General features: G+C 32.1%; 1 protein-coding gene across 2 annotated transcripts in view; it reads left to right on the top strand.

Moving 5' to 3' along the window:
* The window catches only part of LOC134280389 (carbohydrate sulfotransferase 1-like), a 45,144-nt gene extending 31,623 nt beyond the window's left edge, over positions 1 to 13,521 (top strand). Inside the window, exons 1-5 of one of the 2 annotated variants that reach the window (XM_062762795.1) lie at positions 2,595 to 2,780; positions 3,575 to 3,734; positions 11,743 to 11,826; positions 12,101 to 12,281; positions 12,581 to 13,521. In XM_062762795.1, the coding sequence (XP_062618779.1) occupies positions 3,641 to 3,734; positions 11,743 to 11,826; positions 12,101 to 12,281; positions 12,581 to 13,403 (1,182 nt within the window). In that variant the 5' untranslated portion in view covers positions 2,595 to 2,780; positions 3,575 to 3,640 and the 3' untranslated portion in view covers positions 13,404 to 13,521. Of the gene's footprint in view, positions 1 to 2,594; positions 2,781 to 3,574; positions 3,735 to 11,742; positions 11,827 to 12,100; positions 12,282 to 12,580 lie in introns of those variants that run through there. The other variant, XM_062762796.1, reaches the window with a different exon arrangement.
* The last annotated feature ends 5,818 nt before the right edge of the window (positions 13,522 to 19,339 follow it).

The raw sequence follows: 19,339 nt of genomic DNA, 5'->3' as shown, positions 1-19,339 counted from the left end.
AGTGCATCGGTTTTTGATTTCGAGAACGATGTTGCCATGGTTACTAAAAATAGAATTTTCTGTGAAATTCCTTTAAAACACTACTCCTTCTTCATTTTTGGTCTGATTTCAATATTACTTGGCACTCAAGTAGACTACACTAAGATACATGAAATAGTGCATCGGTTTTTGATTTCGATGAACGATGTTGCCGTGGTTAATAAAAATAGAATTTTCTGTGAAATTCCTTTAAAACGCTACTCCTTCATTTTTGGTCTGATTTCAATATTTCTTGGCACACAAGTAGACTACACTAAGAAACATGAAATAGTGCATCGGTTTTTGATTTCGAGAACGATGTTGCCATGGTTACTAAAAATAGAATTTTCTGTGAAATTGCTTTAAAACACTACTCCTTCTTCATTTTTGGTCTGATTTCAATATTACTTGGCACACAAGTAGACTACACTAAGATACATGAAATAGTGCATCGGTTTTTGATTTCGATGAATGGTGTTGCCGTGGTTACTAAAAATAGAATTTTCTGTGAAATTCCTTTAAAATGCTACTCCTCCTACAATTTTGGTCTGGTTACAATATACCTTGGCACACAAGTAGACTACACAAAGATACATAAATTAGTGCATCAGTTTTTTGATTTCGATGAATGGTGTTGCCATTGTTACTAAAAATAGAAATGTCTGTGAAATTCCTTTAAAACGCTACTCCTTCTAAAGTTTTGGTCTGATGGCAATGGCTCCTTTTTACTCATCCTTTGTTATAAGTACAAACCAGTAGAGCTTCAGTCTCGACAGAGACTTCTGGTTTCATTTATACGATAATTTTCTATTCCCTCTCGCCGTTCTTTAAGTGCCCCACCCCCTTCGACCCACCTTCACCCGGGTCAGCACAATCGCAAATCGTATGAGTTGTTCATTGCGTTCATTGCTGTTAATAAGGTCTTTCCAACCTTTCTGTGGAAAAATTACTGGTTTTCTTCTGTTTCTTATTATTCCACTTATTATTTTTCTTCCGCTGATTTTTTGTGTAAACATTTATCGAAAAGACTTTTTGTTCATCGTAAAGGTCATTTAAAGTTATGAACAAATTTGACCCAACGCCTATGAACTATGACCCCTTTCGAAGTTATTGTCCCTTTTGCAAGAGATGCTTGTTATCGCTACTCCTCCGAAACAGTAAACCGCAGAGGTTTAAAACCTTCACTATGTCTGCGACTACTTGAGGGGACTCTGGAATCTATTCATTGCGAAAGTATTTGATGATCCCTTTAATGAGTTGTTGCCCCTAAAACTTTTTGAATTTTACAAATAATTAAAAATTTTCAAAATAAGAAATTGTAGACACATAGGACCAGAAATTAAACTCTTTTTATATCTTTTTTGTCTTTTAATATATACAATTTATCTTTGCATCTTTAATATGTACTCTTAAAACTATTTCAAAGATTTCATACTTGTCCCTTAAGATTGACCTTATTAAAAGTTATCGCCCCTTGTGCGAAAAACCTTGTTATCGCTACTCCTCTGAAACCATAAACCGTAGAGGTATGAAACCTTCAATAATGTCTCCGACTACTTGAGAGAACTCTGGAAGCTATTCATTGCGAAAGTATTCTGTGACCCTTTCTATGAGTTATTGCCCCTGTAAGTTTTTGAATTTTACAAATAATTAAAAATTTTCAAAACGAGAAGTCGTAGACACATGGGACCAACTGCGTAAGATTCATTGACCTTTGACTTTAAAATTAATGTGAAGGTCAAAGGTCAAGGTCATTCCAAAAATGAAAAATTAAGCTCTTTTTATTATATCATTTTTGTCTTTTAACGTATATAATATGTCTTTGCATCTTTAATATGTACTCTTAAACCTATTTTATTCCTGTTCCTTAAAATTGACCCTATTAAAAGTTAAAATCACCCTTTGTGCGAAAAACCTTGTTATTACTACTTCTCCGATACCGTAAAGTGCAGAAACATGAAACCTTCACTTATGTCTTAAGGGACTTTGGGAAAACTTGTATGTTCCAGTGCGTAACGATCTGATAACTCCCTGAATGAGTTACTGCCCTTTAATGCTTTTGTGCTAACCATTAAACATTATAACTTTAAAATTATAAGTCATACAGGCATAGCAATGTGAACTTTGACCTTGAATATTACTTGAAGGTCAAAGGTCAAGGTCACTTCAAAATTTTTAAAAATTTTCATTTTTTAAAGCCATTCCTGGTTTCTTTTAATGAAATTTGATTTTAATAAAATAAATATTAAATGAAATAAAAATTAAATGATGGTGGAAAGAAGACCTCTTATTGTTATGTGAACAATTAGTCTCCTAGTTTTCGTTAGATTTTGTTTCATTTCGTTCTGCAGTCCACGGGCACCCATAATTCTTAGTTTTCAAGGGATTTAAGGATGAGAATGTTTACTGATTCTTGCAGTGCAATTTATAGTAACTTGGAAATTTACAGCTTATGATAGGGTACTAACAATAATATTATTTACTTCTATTTAATACCTGAGTGTAGATGCAATGGTACTTTCTGTGACCACTGTAGAATTCAGCCTGATTTTCGGTAATTGGTTGCAGAATCTCATGAGAAGTACCATCTATACAACCAACAACATTGAGCATTTGTGGCCAATTCCCTCGAAAACTCCTCCACTTTCGTAGAGATGGCCAAGAAATCACGGGGTGGACAATTTCCCACAACAAGACCCAATACTATTAAGAATTCTACCCACAGTTGTGAGACTTACACCAAATGATACAGAGAGCACACTGTAAGTGGGGTATTGTCTGAGCCATACTAAGGTCATTGAAACTCTGTTTGACAAGGATAAATTATCTATACCAAATAGCTTATCTGGAACCCTCTGCGAAACTTCTTCAGCAAGTTCGTTAAAAGATCGAAAGTTCTCTCCACATAAGATCCAGAACTCAAACGTTCTTGATATCAAACTACCATACACATCCTTACAAACAAATATTCCGTTTAATTCATTTTCAAACATCCTTGCTCGAATATTAAAGGAATGGTGCGGCAAAGGCCTTCTGGTCAGTCTACTGAATGTTTGATATAGGTTCATCAAAAACAAAATTCCAATATTTTGCTCTAATTGCAAAAGCGGCAAAGGAGGAAATAAACCGAACTTATAACGCCAATACTGAAAAAAAATTATCCAGAATTTTTTTTCTTCAGTATTCATTTTGTCAAATAGAAGTCCAATTCAAGTCTGTTTCACTGAACACATATAATATACACTCTTTGGAAATTCGAACTTGGTAAAATTCTTTTTATGACAGTCGAGTCTACTAAGATATTGTTCTTAGGGAGAAATAGCCTATTAAATAAAAGACTTTTACTGAATAAGTGAGTAGTTTTAAAACTTGCTTACCTACGGGTTTACCTGTAAATTTTGGACTAATTGAATTTCAACAATAAAATCATTTTAAACATAAATCATAGTTTTAATTCCTTTATTTATTCAAGTCTTATGCAGAGGTGATCTTTTTTTCGAACACACGTTTCAATAATTTCTATTTTATCGACAGTTCCTAGATTAGAATCATTCAGAAGCCAATGTACAAAAAGATAAATTAAACTTTTCTTGAGTACAGATATGTGGAGGCAGTTGTGGACATGTGGCCAGCAAGAAGTTTTTTCTCGAAAGTTTGGTATCTGGTTGTGTTCCTTGGACTCATTTCGTTCTTTCATATTTACTCGATTCTTACAGGTATGTCAAGTTATGCAGAACATTATTTCATTTTATTTTTACATTTAATTATATCTACTGTTTCTTTATATTTGACAAAATATGAAATTTTACAGGGTGAAACTTGCTGAACATTAAACGTCATTAATACTTCAAATATGATTAGACTGTGTGTTTAATCTGCATGTAAAGTCTACATGAGATAAAAGTTTCCGTTATTTTCTTCTTATTTAATGTGTATTTGATACTCCAAAACAAAAACAAGTTAAGAGAGAAACACTGAATATGACTACATTATTTTTAACATAAATGATATGGGTTATAGGCAAACATTAATACATAAATAATTGATGGAATAAAGGAGCTTTTCTTCAGAGTTACAATTTTCAGCCAAAATGAAAAGTACAATTGTAAAATAAAATTCTCTGAAACACGATGTATATGTACTTGTGTGTAAATTGTCAGATCGAAGATATTTTTGTGAACAAATCTTAAAGATTATTCGTAATTTTAGATAAATATTATATCTGAAATTAATACAAGTGTAGTGTTCCCGCTAGCCAAATACTAATACATAAAATCTTCATATCCACTCAGCCACTCAGACTAGTAGAGTAAGAATTTGGTACTTTAACCCTAAGCCTTCGTAGTAAAGTTAGCACAGGCAACATTATATTGTCTTTTCACTTTTTAAAATAACTCTGTAGTATTAAAAGAAACAAAAAAAAAATGTTAAGGTTATGTCATCTATATAACAAAATATTTTATACTTTTATCATTTTCATATGCTAAAAGCATGTTTTTATGTAAGTGCATTTTTCCTTTTTTTTTTTTTTTTTACCATTTTTGTAGATTAACAACGTATTTCGCACAAAATTCTGTTTCTTCGTAAATATTAAAAAAGGCCCCAAATTCTATTTTAAAAGTTATTGAATGAAAAAACGTGATGTCAGGTCATGTGCAGTACAAAAGAGCTCGTCTAACATGACGGAATTGGGTTGTTTAAACTTTACATTTCGCAAATAAGGAATTTGAGTAAATATAAAGAGACCCATTCTATATAATCAACTTTATAACAACTCAAAAAATCAAAGCATTATATAATCTTTGATGTAGGAATGATTACTCTTTTTTCTGCTTTTAAATGTCAATTGTTGGATTTTTTTTTAACAGAATTTAGCTTAATAATATCAATACAGTCCGTTTCTGTTATTACTCTGAGAGAACATGAAACTAGATATATTAATACTTCATTTCATTTTAAAGCATATCAATTTTCCTTTTAAGTGCTAAACTATTGCTGATTGAAAATTTTCTTTATTTGAATGTTTTCATGAAATGACACCTCATAACAAAAATGACTTTTTTTTCATCACTTTCAAAAGCAGTTTAACATTGTGTTGACCCTGAGTGAGCCATTACTACATTTAGTTTTACAACACATTCAATCTTTGAAACACAAACCATTCATTAATCTACTAAAAAACTTTCGAATTTTCTACTGCTACTACAATCGCAAGTTTCTTGGAGAATATATACATGTATAATATAAAATTTTGCTAATTGAACACTGTTTAAAAACAGATATTACTTTTTATCTACTTTGAAATCGGAAATGTGAACTTTTAAGTATTAAATCAAACACACCGTGTTTCTTATGCTATACATCTTTATAACACAAAATATAACTTTTATCAATGCATTTCAACTATCATCAAGAATAATCAATATTGAATGTTATTGTTTTAAATAGATACACGTCATTTTTTTTCATTTAGTTAAATACAAATGTATAAACATAACACATTACATCACATTCTTCTTCTTCTTCTTGTTACTTTAAGCTTTACAACTTATCAGTATATACAATATAATACAATAAGTAACAGTACAGAAGTAGATAATTTACAGGAGAACAATATGTACGTACATAAATAATAACAAATGAAATAAAAAGAACGGAAAAATTTATAAATTGTCATAAATAATATTGATAATTATATTGAGTATTAATTACTATTGATACTATGGATATAGTATCAATCGCTTGACAAATGAAAATTTACTATCAATTTTTATTGACTTGGGTTTTTTAAGACCGGGCCTTGTTCGCACGGCCTTCCGATCACAGTGTGACCTACCTACCTATCAATGGCATTAGAAGAAAAGAAACCTAATTACAACGCCCTGTTCATTAACTTTGTTTGAGGAACATAATGTGTGATGCCCATATGTTACTGACATTAACCATTCAGACCAATCTCTGCAATACGTTTGAGTTAGTCACAAAGGTACACCTTTCAAAGGGTAAAGTGATGATTTCCATGCTGAGATTTATCTCTCCGAAGCGTGCTTTTTGCAATAAAACGAATTACAAAATTTGAAAATAAATATACAATGTATTTGTATTCTGAGAATGTGCAATATCTCCTGACATACAAAAAATCTGAATTAGATATGCATTTTAAAAAATAAAGCTTTTTAATTGGGGGTAAAAGTATTCTATTTTGGTGAAGAAAAGGGATTCAATTATTTATTTATTTAATTTTTCTGGTTAATATATATTTGGAAATGAAACACTGGAAATGAAATATTATAAATTTCCTCAGTCTTGAGAGATCAAATTGATTTCTATACTTAATGTGTGTTTTCTTCTAAAATGCTATGTCATGCCAGCGTTTGACATTTTCCTTGCATATTCATGACAATGTAGTGCGTTTACGTTTTTAAAGAAAGGATTCTCTATAACATAACGACCAGTGTTCACATATTCAATATGTGAACACTGGTCGTTATGTTATAGAGTCAATTATTCTTTTCAAAAGTTTCTGAATAAAAGGTGCTGCTAGGTCCTACGTTACAAAATAGCTTGTTTGTGTTATTTTCTTTTAATCCATCAAAAATCTAGCTCAGTTGACTTGGCTTTAGTCTTGTAATAATAACAAAGGAACATAAATATAGAAATTTTAACGATATGATTTTTCAGCAAAGGGCTATATTTACCGACTGGAATATGTCCTATGGTATCAATAGATAAAATATTCAAGCACTCTCACGCACAGTGTTTTTTAGTACAATATCGTAGTTATTCTCCTTGATATTTACAAAGGAAGATCTAAGACATCAAATATTTGAAAGCTTACATCTACTTTTTATATCAGTATTAAGGGGGCTAAGAAACAAATTTTATGTTAAATATTTTCTCAGTCTGTATAATTTCATAACTTATATGTTGCTATAGAATTTCATAGAATACATACGAGAGTATTAACTATCAAAAGTACTTAAATAAAAGTTGTGATTCATTTTTTGCAATACGAATGTTTAAAATATTTATGAAAAAGAGCACACCACATTTGATCAGATATCGAAAAACTTACTTTGTAAGATTTTATTGTCTGTGATACAGATCAAATGTCCAACGAGAATATCTGGGTATGCTCATTTTCCCCTAACATATATCAAAAATATGTTATTCGGAAGCTAATAAGTGTTTGCAAAAATGAATATTATACCAATATAAATGTAGATGGTCACGAAAAAGGCATGCATATATCGAATATTCCCAATCGATTTACACTATGTTTGAGATGATGCACAAAGATTGTATATTTCAAATATCTTGAGAGGCGAGGGGAAATTTTCATACGATATACTAGTATCATAAGCGTGTTACGAAAAAATGCCCAGCCAATATCACAGAATCTATTTATACAGAGTCACATCAATTTTAAAATATGTTTTTCAAATGAAATAATCTAAAAATAACGATAGGAAAGCCCCCTCTTCCATAAAAAGTGTATGAATGAAAAAACGTGATACCAGAACATGTACAGCACAAAAAGTTTTGTCAAACATGCAAGAAAAGGGAACTTTAAATACTTACTTTAAAGAGGTCTTTTAGTGCTTATATTGACCTCTACTCGTATGATATAATCAACCTTTCTCCTAAACCTCGAAGAGATCTATCACAGCTAATTACTCCCCTTCCGATACCTGTGACCAGAAATAAATTGTATTTACATGAAATCCATTGAAATCGTAGAGGTCTTTTCTTCAATAAATTAAAAACAATGATACTTCTTAATAAAGCACCAGTACTTCAATTTTATTTGTAAGTGATGCAATATTTTTAAATGGAGATCTAGTGAACTTTGAGAGTATTGAAGAAGGATATGGAGATAACGAACAGTATTCAATCTCAACGTCCATTAAACAATATACAAAATAAGAGCAGAGCAAACACAGACCTCCGAAACATCAGAGGTGGGATCAGGTGCCATGGAGGAGTGAGCATCCCCTGCCGACCGGTCACACCCGCCGTGTGCTCGTTGTCATGATCAGAAAATAACGGAAAAAATCCGTCGTCAATTCAGTGTATAAATAATGGACTAACAATTGGTATGAAAAACGTCAGTCAGCATTTGACTCAATGATAAATTGTATTTGCTGACATGGTCATTGTATCGACCATAGAATTTACGAAATGATGACTTTAAACGAGACTGTTGATATTCTTGTTTCATCAACTTGCTTGTCAATAATTTACCTCGTTTAAGAAATTGTTCATACGTAGAGCACGCTCTTGCGTATCGAATCAACTGAGATATATATACTCCATATGCAGGTGATGAAGGTATATTGCTGCATAAGTAAGGGAAGTTGACCATAGAAAAGTTAAAGTCATCACGTTTATCATATAGCTTGGCTGTTAGATTACCATTAGTGTCTTTTTCAAGTAAAATATTCAAGTATGAAGCAGAAGTGTCGGACTCTGTGGTATCTTTTATCTCAAGCTCACCAGGATATATCGTATCGACGAAGGAATGGAAATTATCATTATTAATTGACAATGCGTCGTCGATATATCTAAATGTCGAGTTGAAGGCCACAACAAGTGTTTTCTTCTTTTCACGCATAAGATTTTGCATAAATTCTGCTTCATATGAATATAAAAATAAGTCTGCTAATAACGGAGCGCAATTTGTACCCATGGGAATTCCAATAGATTGTTGGAATACCTGGTCTCCAAAAACCACATAGATATTGTCAATCAGAAACTCAAGCATCTTCTTGATGTCAACTTCAGAGTACTTATGTGTACAATCAGAATCTGTTTTAACAAAATAATTTTTCAAATGACCAATGACGAGGTAAGTAAATTTACGAGTTCCATTTTTGTTGAAAAAGGAGCTGTCAATGATATCAAAAAGCCTGGATTTTAATTTGTCGTGGGGAATCGTTGTGTATAAAGTTGAAAAGTCGTAAGTTTTTAAGCTGTTGATTTTTGTAAAGTCTTGTGAATTCAAATTGTCCAAAAGTTCTTTAGAATTTTTAAGTATCCACATCTGATTTACACCACTTCTTGAATATATAGTTGCACAGTACTCTTGAAGTTTTTCCTTCACTACTGTCAATATTTTAGTGAGAAGTAACGAAAGAGGCTTGGTTGAACATTTACTGGAACCTGCAATGTGTCTTTGTTTGTAAAAATTCTTATGAAGTTTCGGAATCCAATATATATAAGGTAGTTCAAATTCATTTTGGCTCTGTGGAATATTAAAAGTATTCAAAACTGACAGGTGATTTTAAAGAATTTCTTCCTTAGAAAGAGAAGTATGAGTATAAGTAGGATTACCACTTGTAGAATTAAATCCAAGTTCTTCTAGAATGCAATTTATATAATGAGCCTTACAAACGAAGACAATGTTGTTACCTGCTTTGTCGGCAGGAACCAGTACGTACTGATCGTGTAATCTATCTAATTCTTTTTTCACTTCTGGTTTATTGAACACAGAAGGATAGATGGTTTTCATTTTGCCCCTCAATCTTTTGATACGTGAATTTAACATGGATCTGATACATTTAATCCATTCTGACAAGGTGTCAATGTCTTCTTTTTTATATCTGGCCCATCGTCTGGCGTAATTTTCAACAGAATCCATAATATTTATGAAATTCCGACCCCAGTTGAAGGAGCGGGGTTCCCTATATTTAGGACCTTTTAAAATAAGTGATCTAAGGTTCTCATTACGAACTATATTTACGTCACCTGTAATAACGTGTCCAGAAGGACTATACTTATAGGGCGAAGAAAAACATGAACACGAAGGGGGATTATTTTTCAGATAGTCGATATCCAGGCCATGTAAAGTGTTTTTGTAATTGAAAAGTTTGGAAGCAATGGTCGATGTATATTTGTAGGAAATACATGGTGTAGTCTTTAACTTGAAATATGGTGGAATACAAGACTGGACCCTTTTGTGATTAAGAATATTACTTATATTAACCGCGTCAATTTCTTTATTGGCATATTGAAGTTTAAGGAAAAGACGGATTGTTTTAGCTGCATTTTCTTCCGTGAAACGTGCGGGTTTAGAAAGCCTATGATATGCAATATCCATAACCATGGATCCGAGCCTATATTCAGGTGACGAGGAATCTAAAATTGGATGTTCCTTGGCCTTTTCAAGAAGACTATTTATAAGTTTCAAAGGGACAGAGTAAAGTTTTGTTCGAATATGATGTAGACCTAACTGTTGATTTACATAAGGTAGTAATGAATCAAAAGAGACGTCGTGTATTGCAGGTTTATGGTACGAACGATGTCCATGACTACGCTTACGTCTCTGAGTATTGTTAAAAAGTCCCATCGCATTTACATTATTACACTGCGGGCTTGAAAGATTTCCAACACTATCGACATTGTCATTACATCCATAGGGAAAGGCTGTCCCTAGTTTCCTAATCCAAAATTCTTCTCGTTGTCTACGGAAAGGTGTACTCAACGACGGACTATTTGTGTGGTGATAAATCTTTTCGAGAATTCTAACTTTCATTGATAAAATAGAATGATCAGGTGAATTAAAATGTTTATATAAAAGCTGCTGACCACCATGATTTATTTGAAATCGATGACCTGATATTCTTTTGTTAAGCGATCCCTTGGTTTCGCCGACATAGATAAGTCCACACAGATTACATTCTATTCCGTAGACAACATTAGAAGATTTGCAGTTCAGATTTTCCCAAGTTTTGGTATAGAAGCTCTGTCCAGTAAGATTACTGGTGAAAGAAGTGTCAGTTATCAAAATGTCACAGGTTTTACAGTTTCGCACAGAACATTTTGAAACCGAAGACATTGGATCAGAAAAGGAATTATCCAATATATCTGTAGTAGAAACTTTACACTCTTTCAATTTGGTATATGATGTATTGGTTTTATACAAAAACTGGGAATCTGAAGATATCAACATATTTGACCTCTTGACCTTGACATTGGAGTTTGACCACTTTCGCAATAATTTATCAAATTTTAAATTGGCATTAACTTTTGAAAAGTTGGTGCTATGATATCCTTGTGACAAGACCTTCCTTTGATTACCAACAATTTTGACTTTTTGAATTTGACCTTGGAGTTTGACCTACTACCGATATGTGAGTGAAAATTCTCAAATGGACGTTCAACAAACACTCAGACAAAACACAATGTTTATTGTGACGTCAAGTTGTTCTACGTAGTACTGTTTTGCCAGTTTTCAAGCAGTAGTAATGTTAAGAGTTTTGAGGAATATAAGTAAAGATTGTGCGCTTCTTATTAAAGTTAGATGACTTTTTATTTGTCAACAGACTCTAGAACTCGGCTATCTTTGAGTCAATTGTCAGTTAAAAGAACGATAAATCTTCATAAACAGTGTATTGGTTTTTACGTGACTGTGTATTTTATCCCCTTCACGACATGCAGACGTTAACCAAATGTTAGTCAGGAGTCCATAGAAAAATCGACAGATCTGGGGTAGAATCAAGCCAAGCTTCTACCATCAACCCCTATCTCTTAGTTTTCTGCATTGTATTGTTATAATTTTATTGCTTTTTCCAGGGCTTTCTTATGTATAGCAAGCTATCTAATTATTTTCAATTTATCGAATGAAATAGTTTTTCCATTCCGTTTCACACATTTATGAAATGATATTTTTGTAGATCACATTTCTTATCTTGACATTTCATGGGAGTTCATATCATTTTGCAGAAAGTAACCTACTCACCTTTATCAAGAGCTTAAGAATTGTCCCTATAAACTGTCCACCAGAAACAAAGCGGGTGTATCCGTCAGGTAATGGTATTTTTCTATCATAATTACAAGCAGCCATTCTTTAAAAGATACATATCAATTCGTTCAAATTGATTTAAATTAAAATACTAGTAGTGAAAACTTACAGCTACTGAAATCTACCGCTATGGCTTGGACTCTTTTTTTCTTAATTCTTGTCTTAAACTTAACATTAATGCCCTACGTCAAAAATAATCTTGTTATACATTGACTTACATTTCCAAATCTCCTATTCTGCGACAGATATAAAAAATTAAATAAATATATTTATATGCAGACAATCAAATCATCAAAACGCCGATGCGACTGATAGTGGCATACATGAGGAGCGGATCCACTCTTACAGCTGATCTGGTCCGCCACATTGAAGGCGACTTCTACATGTTCGAACCATTACATGGCATATCACAAGCTGTGAATCGAAAATCTGCAATACAGTTTGTAAACGGAACAGAACGGTGAATAGTTGGTTGTAGCTATGAACATTTTAAGAAAATGTCAGAATCAAGATGATTTACACCTAATACTCTCTCTCTCTCTCTGCATCTTTGTACCGTTATTTACTGTTAAAGCATTTTTATTTATTGGAGAAGTGTCATTCAAAGCCTTTTTATAATGAACATTAACAAATGTTTTATTACGATATCAGTGAGAATGCCTCAAAAGGACATTTTATCAATGTAGCAGTAAATATGAACTTGTGAATATCTAAGAATTTGATTTTAAACTTTTAAACTTCATTTTCTTTACTTTCCAGAATGATTTCAAAGAATGAACTTGAAAACGTCCATGCAGAATTACTTTACAGCTGGTTTACTTGCAATTTTGAACACATTGACATGACGATATTAACTAGTTATTTCATCGAAGGTCTTACCCCAGAACTGGGAAATTATTACAGATGCATCAATCCAAAGAACACCACACTAAGTAAACTTGAACTTGTACGGGACTGTTTATGGATGTTACGTGACCGATGCCTTAGAGCTGGGACACGGACGATAAAAACAATAAGACTGTCTTTAGTCATGGCGGGAAAACTATTGGAATGGCTTCCAACACTGAAAATTGTTCATCTTGTACGCGATCCACGAGGTACATTGCATTCGCAGTTTACAAATCTGCTCAATGAAGCTAATCTTTCGGTGTCTGCAAAGGATTTGTGTGGTCGTATTGTACTAGATTTGTCAGCACTAGAGGAGGTGCAATACTGCCATAAAGACAGAATAATGAGCGTTATCTATGAAAATCTGTGCCAAAATCCATTAACCATAGTGCAAAATATATATAATTTCTTAAAGATTAACTATACTAAAAGTGTAAAGGACTATGTCACACGGATTATGAAGGGACCCGTTAAATTGTGTGCTTATTGTACGAACAGGGGAAATTCGGTGGTTAATGCTTACCGGTGGATATCAACAATACCTCGTCATGTTATACAAACTATTGACAAGCATTGTTCATTTCTTTATTCTAAACTAGGATATCTACACTTAAATTACGACAATCTTGCTAATACAACGAAGTCTTGGCAACCTGTTGAATATAGATTTTGGAAATTCTTATTATGGTTCTGATGAAGTTTGTATTAACAGACGAAAAGTGTTATGTTTTAGTAACACTTCTCGATTAATCTTATTTTTGTTGCAAAACCTGTTTAAGATCGTTCACTAATTGCATTTCTTGGATATTACATTTTATGACAACTTTGAAATTCAAAGTAATCTATTGAATAAAATATTATATATATTTTTTAAAAATATTATTTTCATTGTCAAAATGACAATTTGTGCTAGTTTTCAAAGTAAAATCAACAACTTTGAGATAAACCTCGTATCGTCAAGAAGAATTTAAATGAAAATACTTTTTGAATCTATTATAATTGTATTCAAATGATGCATAATTTATTCGATAACTTCTACATGAAAGGTGAAAAGTTTCTTTGTTGTGGCCTTCAACATAATGTTTAGATATCAACAACGCTATGGAATCCTGAAACACTCGGACTAGGTCAAAGAAACGCTTTAGAGTCAGGTTAATATGTTATGCTTTTGCAGCTGCTTTGAAGCATGGCTACAAAATAAGAGCGTGTAAACTATAGTTCATACACTGCATGCATGCAAGCAGATTTGTTATAAAAAACTTCTTTTTCATTCTGCAAAGCAGATGTGACGCTCTGTTCTGATATGGTTAAAAAGTGAAAGCAGGCGTGGTAAGCAGAAGTTGTAAACTCTCTATTGCAATATTTTTATATTTTACATTCTTACAATGATAAATGGAGTATATGAAATAAATGGAGAAATACAAATGTATTCAAGCTCAAAGTCATTGAAAACAATACAAATCGGAAGTAGAGCAAACACAGACCTAAAAATTTAGAAAAAAAGTGATCAGATGCCATGAAAAAATACCTTTTAAAGATGAAAGGACAAACAGGGGTAAAATACAAACAAAAGTTTTCTTGAGAAATTAAAAAAAGCAAGATTTTCTATATTGTTGATACAATTTTTAGATTGTTTTATGTAAAATTAAGGAGATGGGTGAACAAGGCGTGCAGATTGCTTATAATGAGACAAACATGAAGACAAAAAAATTAAATCTCAATTATATTAAAATTGTTTTTAATATTTAATCTGATATCAAATCATACTTTATGTACAATCTCCAGAATTTGCTAAAACTCTTACAAAGATTGAAATTATTTGCCTCTGAAATACACATGGATGAAAGCAAAACATATGATTGTTTACTTGAAGTTAACTTTATTTCTCAACACGGACTACTACATGGATCACTCCCCCCCCCCCACCCACCCACAATTTTTGTTGCTATAGGGTCGATCACAGGGAGATTCCAAAATCTGGGCACTTAATTAGGTCAACTTTTCCTTTTGCTTGTCAGATTATAATGGAACAGCTAGTTCCTTCACTCTTTGGTTTACCTTTCTTTGCTTGTTAGATAATTATGGGAAAGTTGGTTCCTTCACTCTTTGGTTTGACTTTTCTGCTTGTTAGATTAACGGAAGGGGGGGTAGTTGGTCCCTCCCTACTTTTGATACCATTGCTACAAACCTATGGGTGTAGAACAAAGAAAAAGAGATGGTGTATTGAGACAGCAGCCGTCGTGTATGTTTAATTCGAAGGCAGGAGTCACACTCAATATACCACAGTAGCTACTCCCACACGGGTGCATCTGTGCGTCATAATTGTTGATCATGTTTGTGAATAAGGTACTGGACATCAAGGGTGCGCCATTGACCCAATGCCAGTTGCCACCAGAGTTGTTAAGGCCGATCAAAGCGTAAACAACATTTCCCACATAAACTGCAAGTACATGTCATGGGATAATATATTATCATTACATTACTTTATGATTTAAGACATAAATATACAGTGTGAAAATTTCAAACTTTGGAAGAATCAGTCATAAGGTGTGTAAGTAAGTTACTAGTAAATCTTGATATGGGCTGTAAAAATTCATAATGATAAACATGATAAACCCTACCTGATGTAATGTGAATTATTGTAAATAATATATCATAGTCATTTTAAGGGTTGAGAAATCAATCATATTGTACAAGTGCTTTCGTACATGTAGTAAAATTTAAACAAATGGTACAAGGTTTAAGAAGAAATCGTTACAGTTGAAGAGTATATAAGACTGATAAATTACTTTATTAAAGTGTAAGAAATGAGAAGTAATTGCGTAGGTGTTAGTTATGATATTAATCACTGTTTTATTGCGTTAGAAATGGTAAACTATTGCTATTATTATTAGTGTACGTATTCTAATAAATCATAAGCAATGTAGGATGTCGGAAATCAGTATGAAGGTCAAAATTAAAGTAGTATTCGGTAGAATAGTTCCTGTGGATTTATAATTAAACTAAATGTAAAAAGGGTAATATGTTGAATGTGTCATGATATATGTGTATGTATATTCCCTCACAAAAAATTACCATAATTTAGCATATTTCAATAAATTTACCTACAGCTGACTATAGTTAATACTCTGAGGTATACTTTGATTTACTATGAATGACTATTTACTTTAAATGTACTGGACAGCATACATGTAATATAAAAATCTGAAACCCATAGTTTTAATTACTTTAGTAAAACATAAATTGATATAATTAGAAACTTATAGTTTTTTATAGTTTAATAATTTAATTTTATTTGTATTCTCGCCTCTCATTGGTTGATTTCCAAAAAGGAACGCATAACATTTTGTATAATCTGGTTTGGTATGAGGACACACCCCCTTGACGACCAGCTTAATCATCATATCCATGCAATCCCCTCATTTCCAGTCCTCGGAATCCATGGAAAATTCCAGATTTAATAAATTTACCTTCAACTTTAAACAATTACTCGTTCTTACCTCATGTAAACAAACATCATGGCTGCAAGATTTATGTATCAGTTATTACCTCCCCTCGCTTCAAATCACTTCCGTTACTACGGTTGTATTATTACGCGGTAAATTTGAACTTATAAAAAGCAACACAATTTTACATCAAAAGTTGTTTAATTATTTTAAAATTAAATTATAAGGAATGACTTTAATTCTTGGCCATATTATCGAGTATAATCTCGTTTGGGTCAGTTTACGCTTTTTTATAATCCGCTTCGCGGATTATAAAGCGTAAACTGACCCAAACCAGATTATACTCGATAATATGGCCAAGAATTAGAGTCATTCCTTAACTAAAATAATCTATAGTTAAGCAAAACATAATCTTCTGAAGGTTACTATGAGTGTATCATTTTTACTTGATGTTTTTTAATCTGCTGGTAATCTTTCAGTCAGTTTAACGCTGTATCATTGTTCACATATCAAAGATTTCTATTTTACTCACAATTTTGGAAAACATAGTTCTTAAGGTAACTAAGCTTTTGTTCTGTATCTAAAACGATCAGCTCTCCGCCATGCTGTGCACAAATATCATTTGCGTAGACCGATGTTGTATTCGCTGTTGTAAATGCTTTAAAGCAAATGCCTCCTTCTCTAAACAAAGTAAAATCTGGAATTGGACAACCTACAAAGAAAAAAAAACCCTGATTTTTTCCGAATGTGTTTGTTTTTTGTTTTGTATTGTGCAAGTTTTCTTTTGCTTTGTTGTTTGCTTTCGTCAACAGATATTGGTTTCATTCTCACACCATGACTAGATGATAAAATATATATTTTGAAATAAATCCCAAAAAATCAGAATCAGATATCAGATTAAGAAAAAATTAGTCCGATTGCAATTAAACATTTTCTGCATTTGAAATAATAAGATTGTCGCTCTTCTGTGCAATACTGTAGAGATTCTTAAGGGCCTGGCGAATTAATGAATTCCACAAAAATTGGGTCACCTTTAAATTCATTGATTCCACAGAATTTTATTTAAATGTATCATATGGCTTTGTTATTGACAAACAAGTTGGTGAAACAAGAATTTCAGCAGTCTCGTTTAAAGTCATCATTTCGTAAGTTCTATGGTCGATACAATGACCTTGTCAGCAAATACAATTTATCAATGAGTCAAATGCTGACTGACGTTTTTCATACTAATTCATAGTCCATTATTTATACACTGAATTGACGACGGTTTTCCATTATTTCCCGACTATAACAAGGAGCACACGGGGATTCTCACTCCTCCATGGCACCTGATCCCATCTCTGGTATTTTGGAGGTCTGAGTTTGCTCTCCTCCTATTTTGCATTGTTTTAAGGACTTCTGATCTTGAATACTGTTCGTTATCTCCATATGTTTCATTGTTTTTAACATATTTTAGAGACAGTCCTGAAAGTCCTGAAAGGGTTTTGCAGAACCTCCCAATTTTATACTAAGGAATCATTTCAATTCGTGGGGGTGAATGTTCGTGGGTAAGAAAATTTCATTTTGGCTTAATTTCGATTCAATGAATAAACATGTCGTCATTTTTTTCCCACGGAAAGGTTCCCTGGGGCTCTAATTGACAATGGGAAAAAGAACCGAATAACTATACACATTGCAGGTCATAATCATATGATTTAAAATGATATTTTTCATAATACCTATAATACCTAATGTATGTAAATATATATTTATTCTTATGTTTTATTTGTTTGAAATCACAGAAATAAGGAAAATTATAAAAAAAAAAAAAAAAAAAAAAAAAAAAAGACCCATAGCCGATTTAGGGTGTACCTTTCATTTCGTAGATGCTTACTCCCGATTCCGGAACGACACTTGAGGAATTCAAAATTGCGGATTTGTACAGGAAACATTTTTCATCGAACGGTTTGTAAAAAAACGTCTGGAAAAACATATATAGTGTAAACATGTTTCCACTTCCCCACACAAATTGGCACATTGCTTTAAAGTTTGCTCCTCTATCGTGTCGAGATCATTGGTTGGTAAAATGTCTTTCAACAAGCTACTTCTGGTAAAGTCGTAACTTTTTACATCCGCATGGACTCCTTTAATTTATAATAGAAATATTGAACATTAAAATATGATGCTCGAAACTTCCTAGAGCCTGATTTAAAAAAAAAAAATCCTTAAACTTAAAAACAAACTTTAATAAGCAGCTTAACTTAATAAAGGCAATCATATTTTCATTTGTCTCCGTATCAATTTTTATTAAAATATTTTTTTATTTATTCAATCATTAAATCAGCATGCGTTAATAATACAACAAACACTTAATCAATTGATGAAGAAATAAAATTTAAACGATTTAAGTACTTTACATTAGTACTGAAGATACGAATTGTAATACATACATTTTCAAAATAAATATGAAAAATTGAAAATAAAGATATTTGTGAATGATTGTTTTGATATTTTCCATGGTTAAAATACCGGTATTTTTCCAAATCACATTATTTTTTTTAGCTTTGAATATTAATTCAGAAAACCAATGAAACCTTCTTAATAAAGCTCCCAACCCCCACCTCAACCAGCCCACCCCCCAAAAAGCAATGCAAACAATACATGTACCAAAATAAGATGATTAAAAAAAAATTGTTAAATCCTACCGTATTTAACGAATGTCCACAAAATTGCTACAAGAATTTTCATACTGCAAATTTTAATTCCTTGTGATGTATAAATGCAATTCAAATATTCATCACATCTATAATCAAGAAAACTGTTCCTTGATGGTTATTGCTTTGAAAATTACCAGGTTTCAGATCCCCTTGAAAGCAAAACAAGAAACAAAAAACAACAGTATCAAACTTCGTATGGTCAGTCAGTATTTTAAATATATTCATATTGTTTTTAACATGGCATATAAGTAAGCATTTGTATTCATACATTGTATTTATTCAGCATAATGAAATAATCTAAAATATTTTTGAAATATAATGTTTCATATTTAACCATCAAAGCCGGAACACACATTTTACATTTACACTGCATCAAAATCTATACGTTTAAATGGGACATTTTAGCAATATTTACCAACTGAATTCAGAATCACAATTTGCCCCATTAATTCAGAAAGGTTTTAAATTATGGTTAACAAATAGAGATC

This window comes from Saccostrea cucullata, unplaced genomic scaffold, assembly GCF_032062105.1.
Source record: "Saccostrea cucullata isolate Sc308-1 unplaced genomic scaffold, CSIRO_AGI_Scuc_v1 ctg1432, whole genome shotgun sequence".
NCBI lineage: Eukaryota > Metazoa > Mollusca > Bivalvia > Ostreida > Ostreidae > Saccostrea > Saccostrea cuccullata.
Note: the sequence above shows the minus strand (reverse complement) of the source record. Positions and strands in the feature narration are given on the sequence as shown.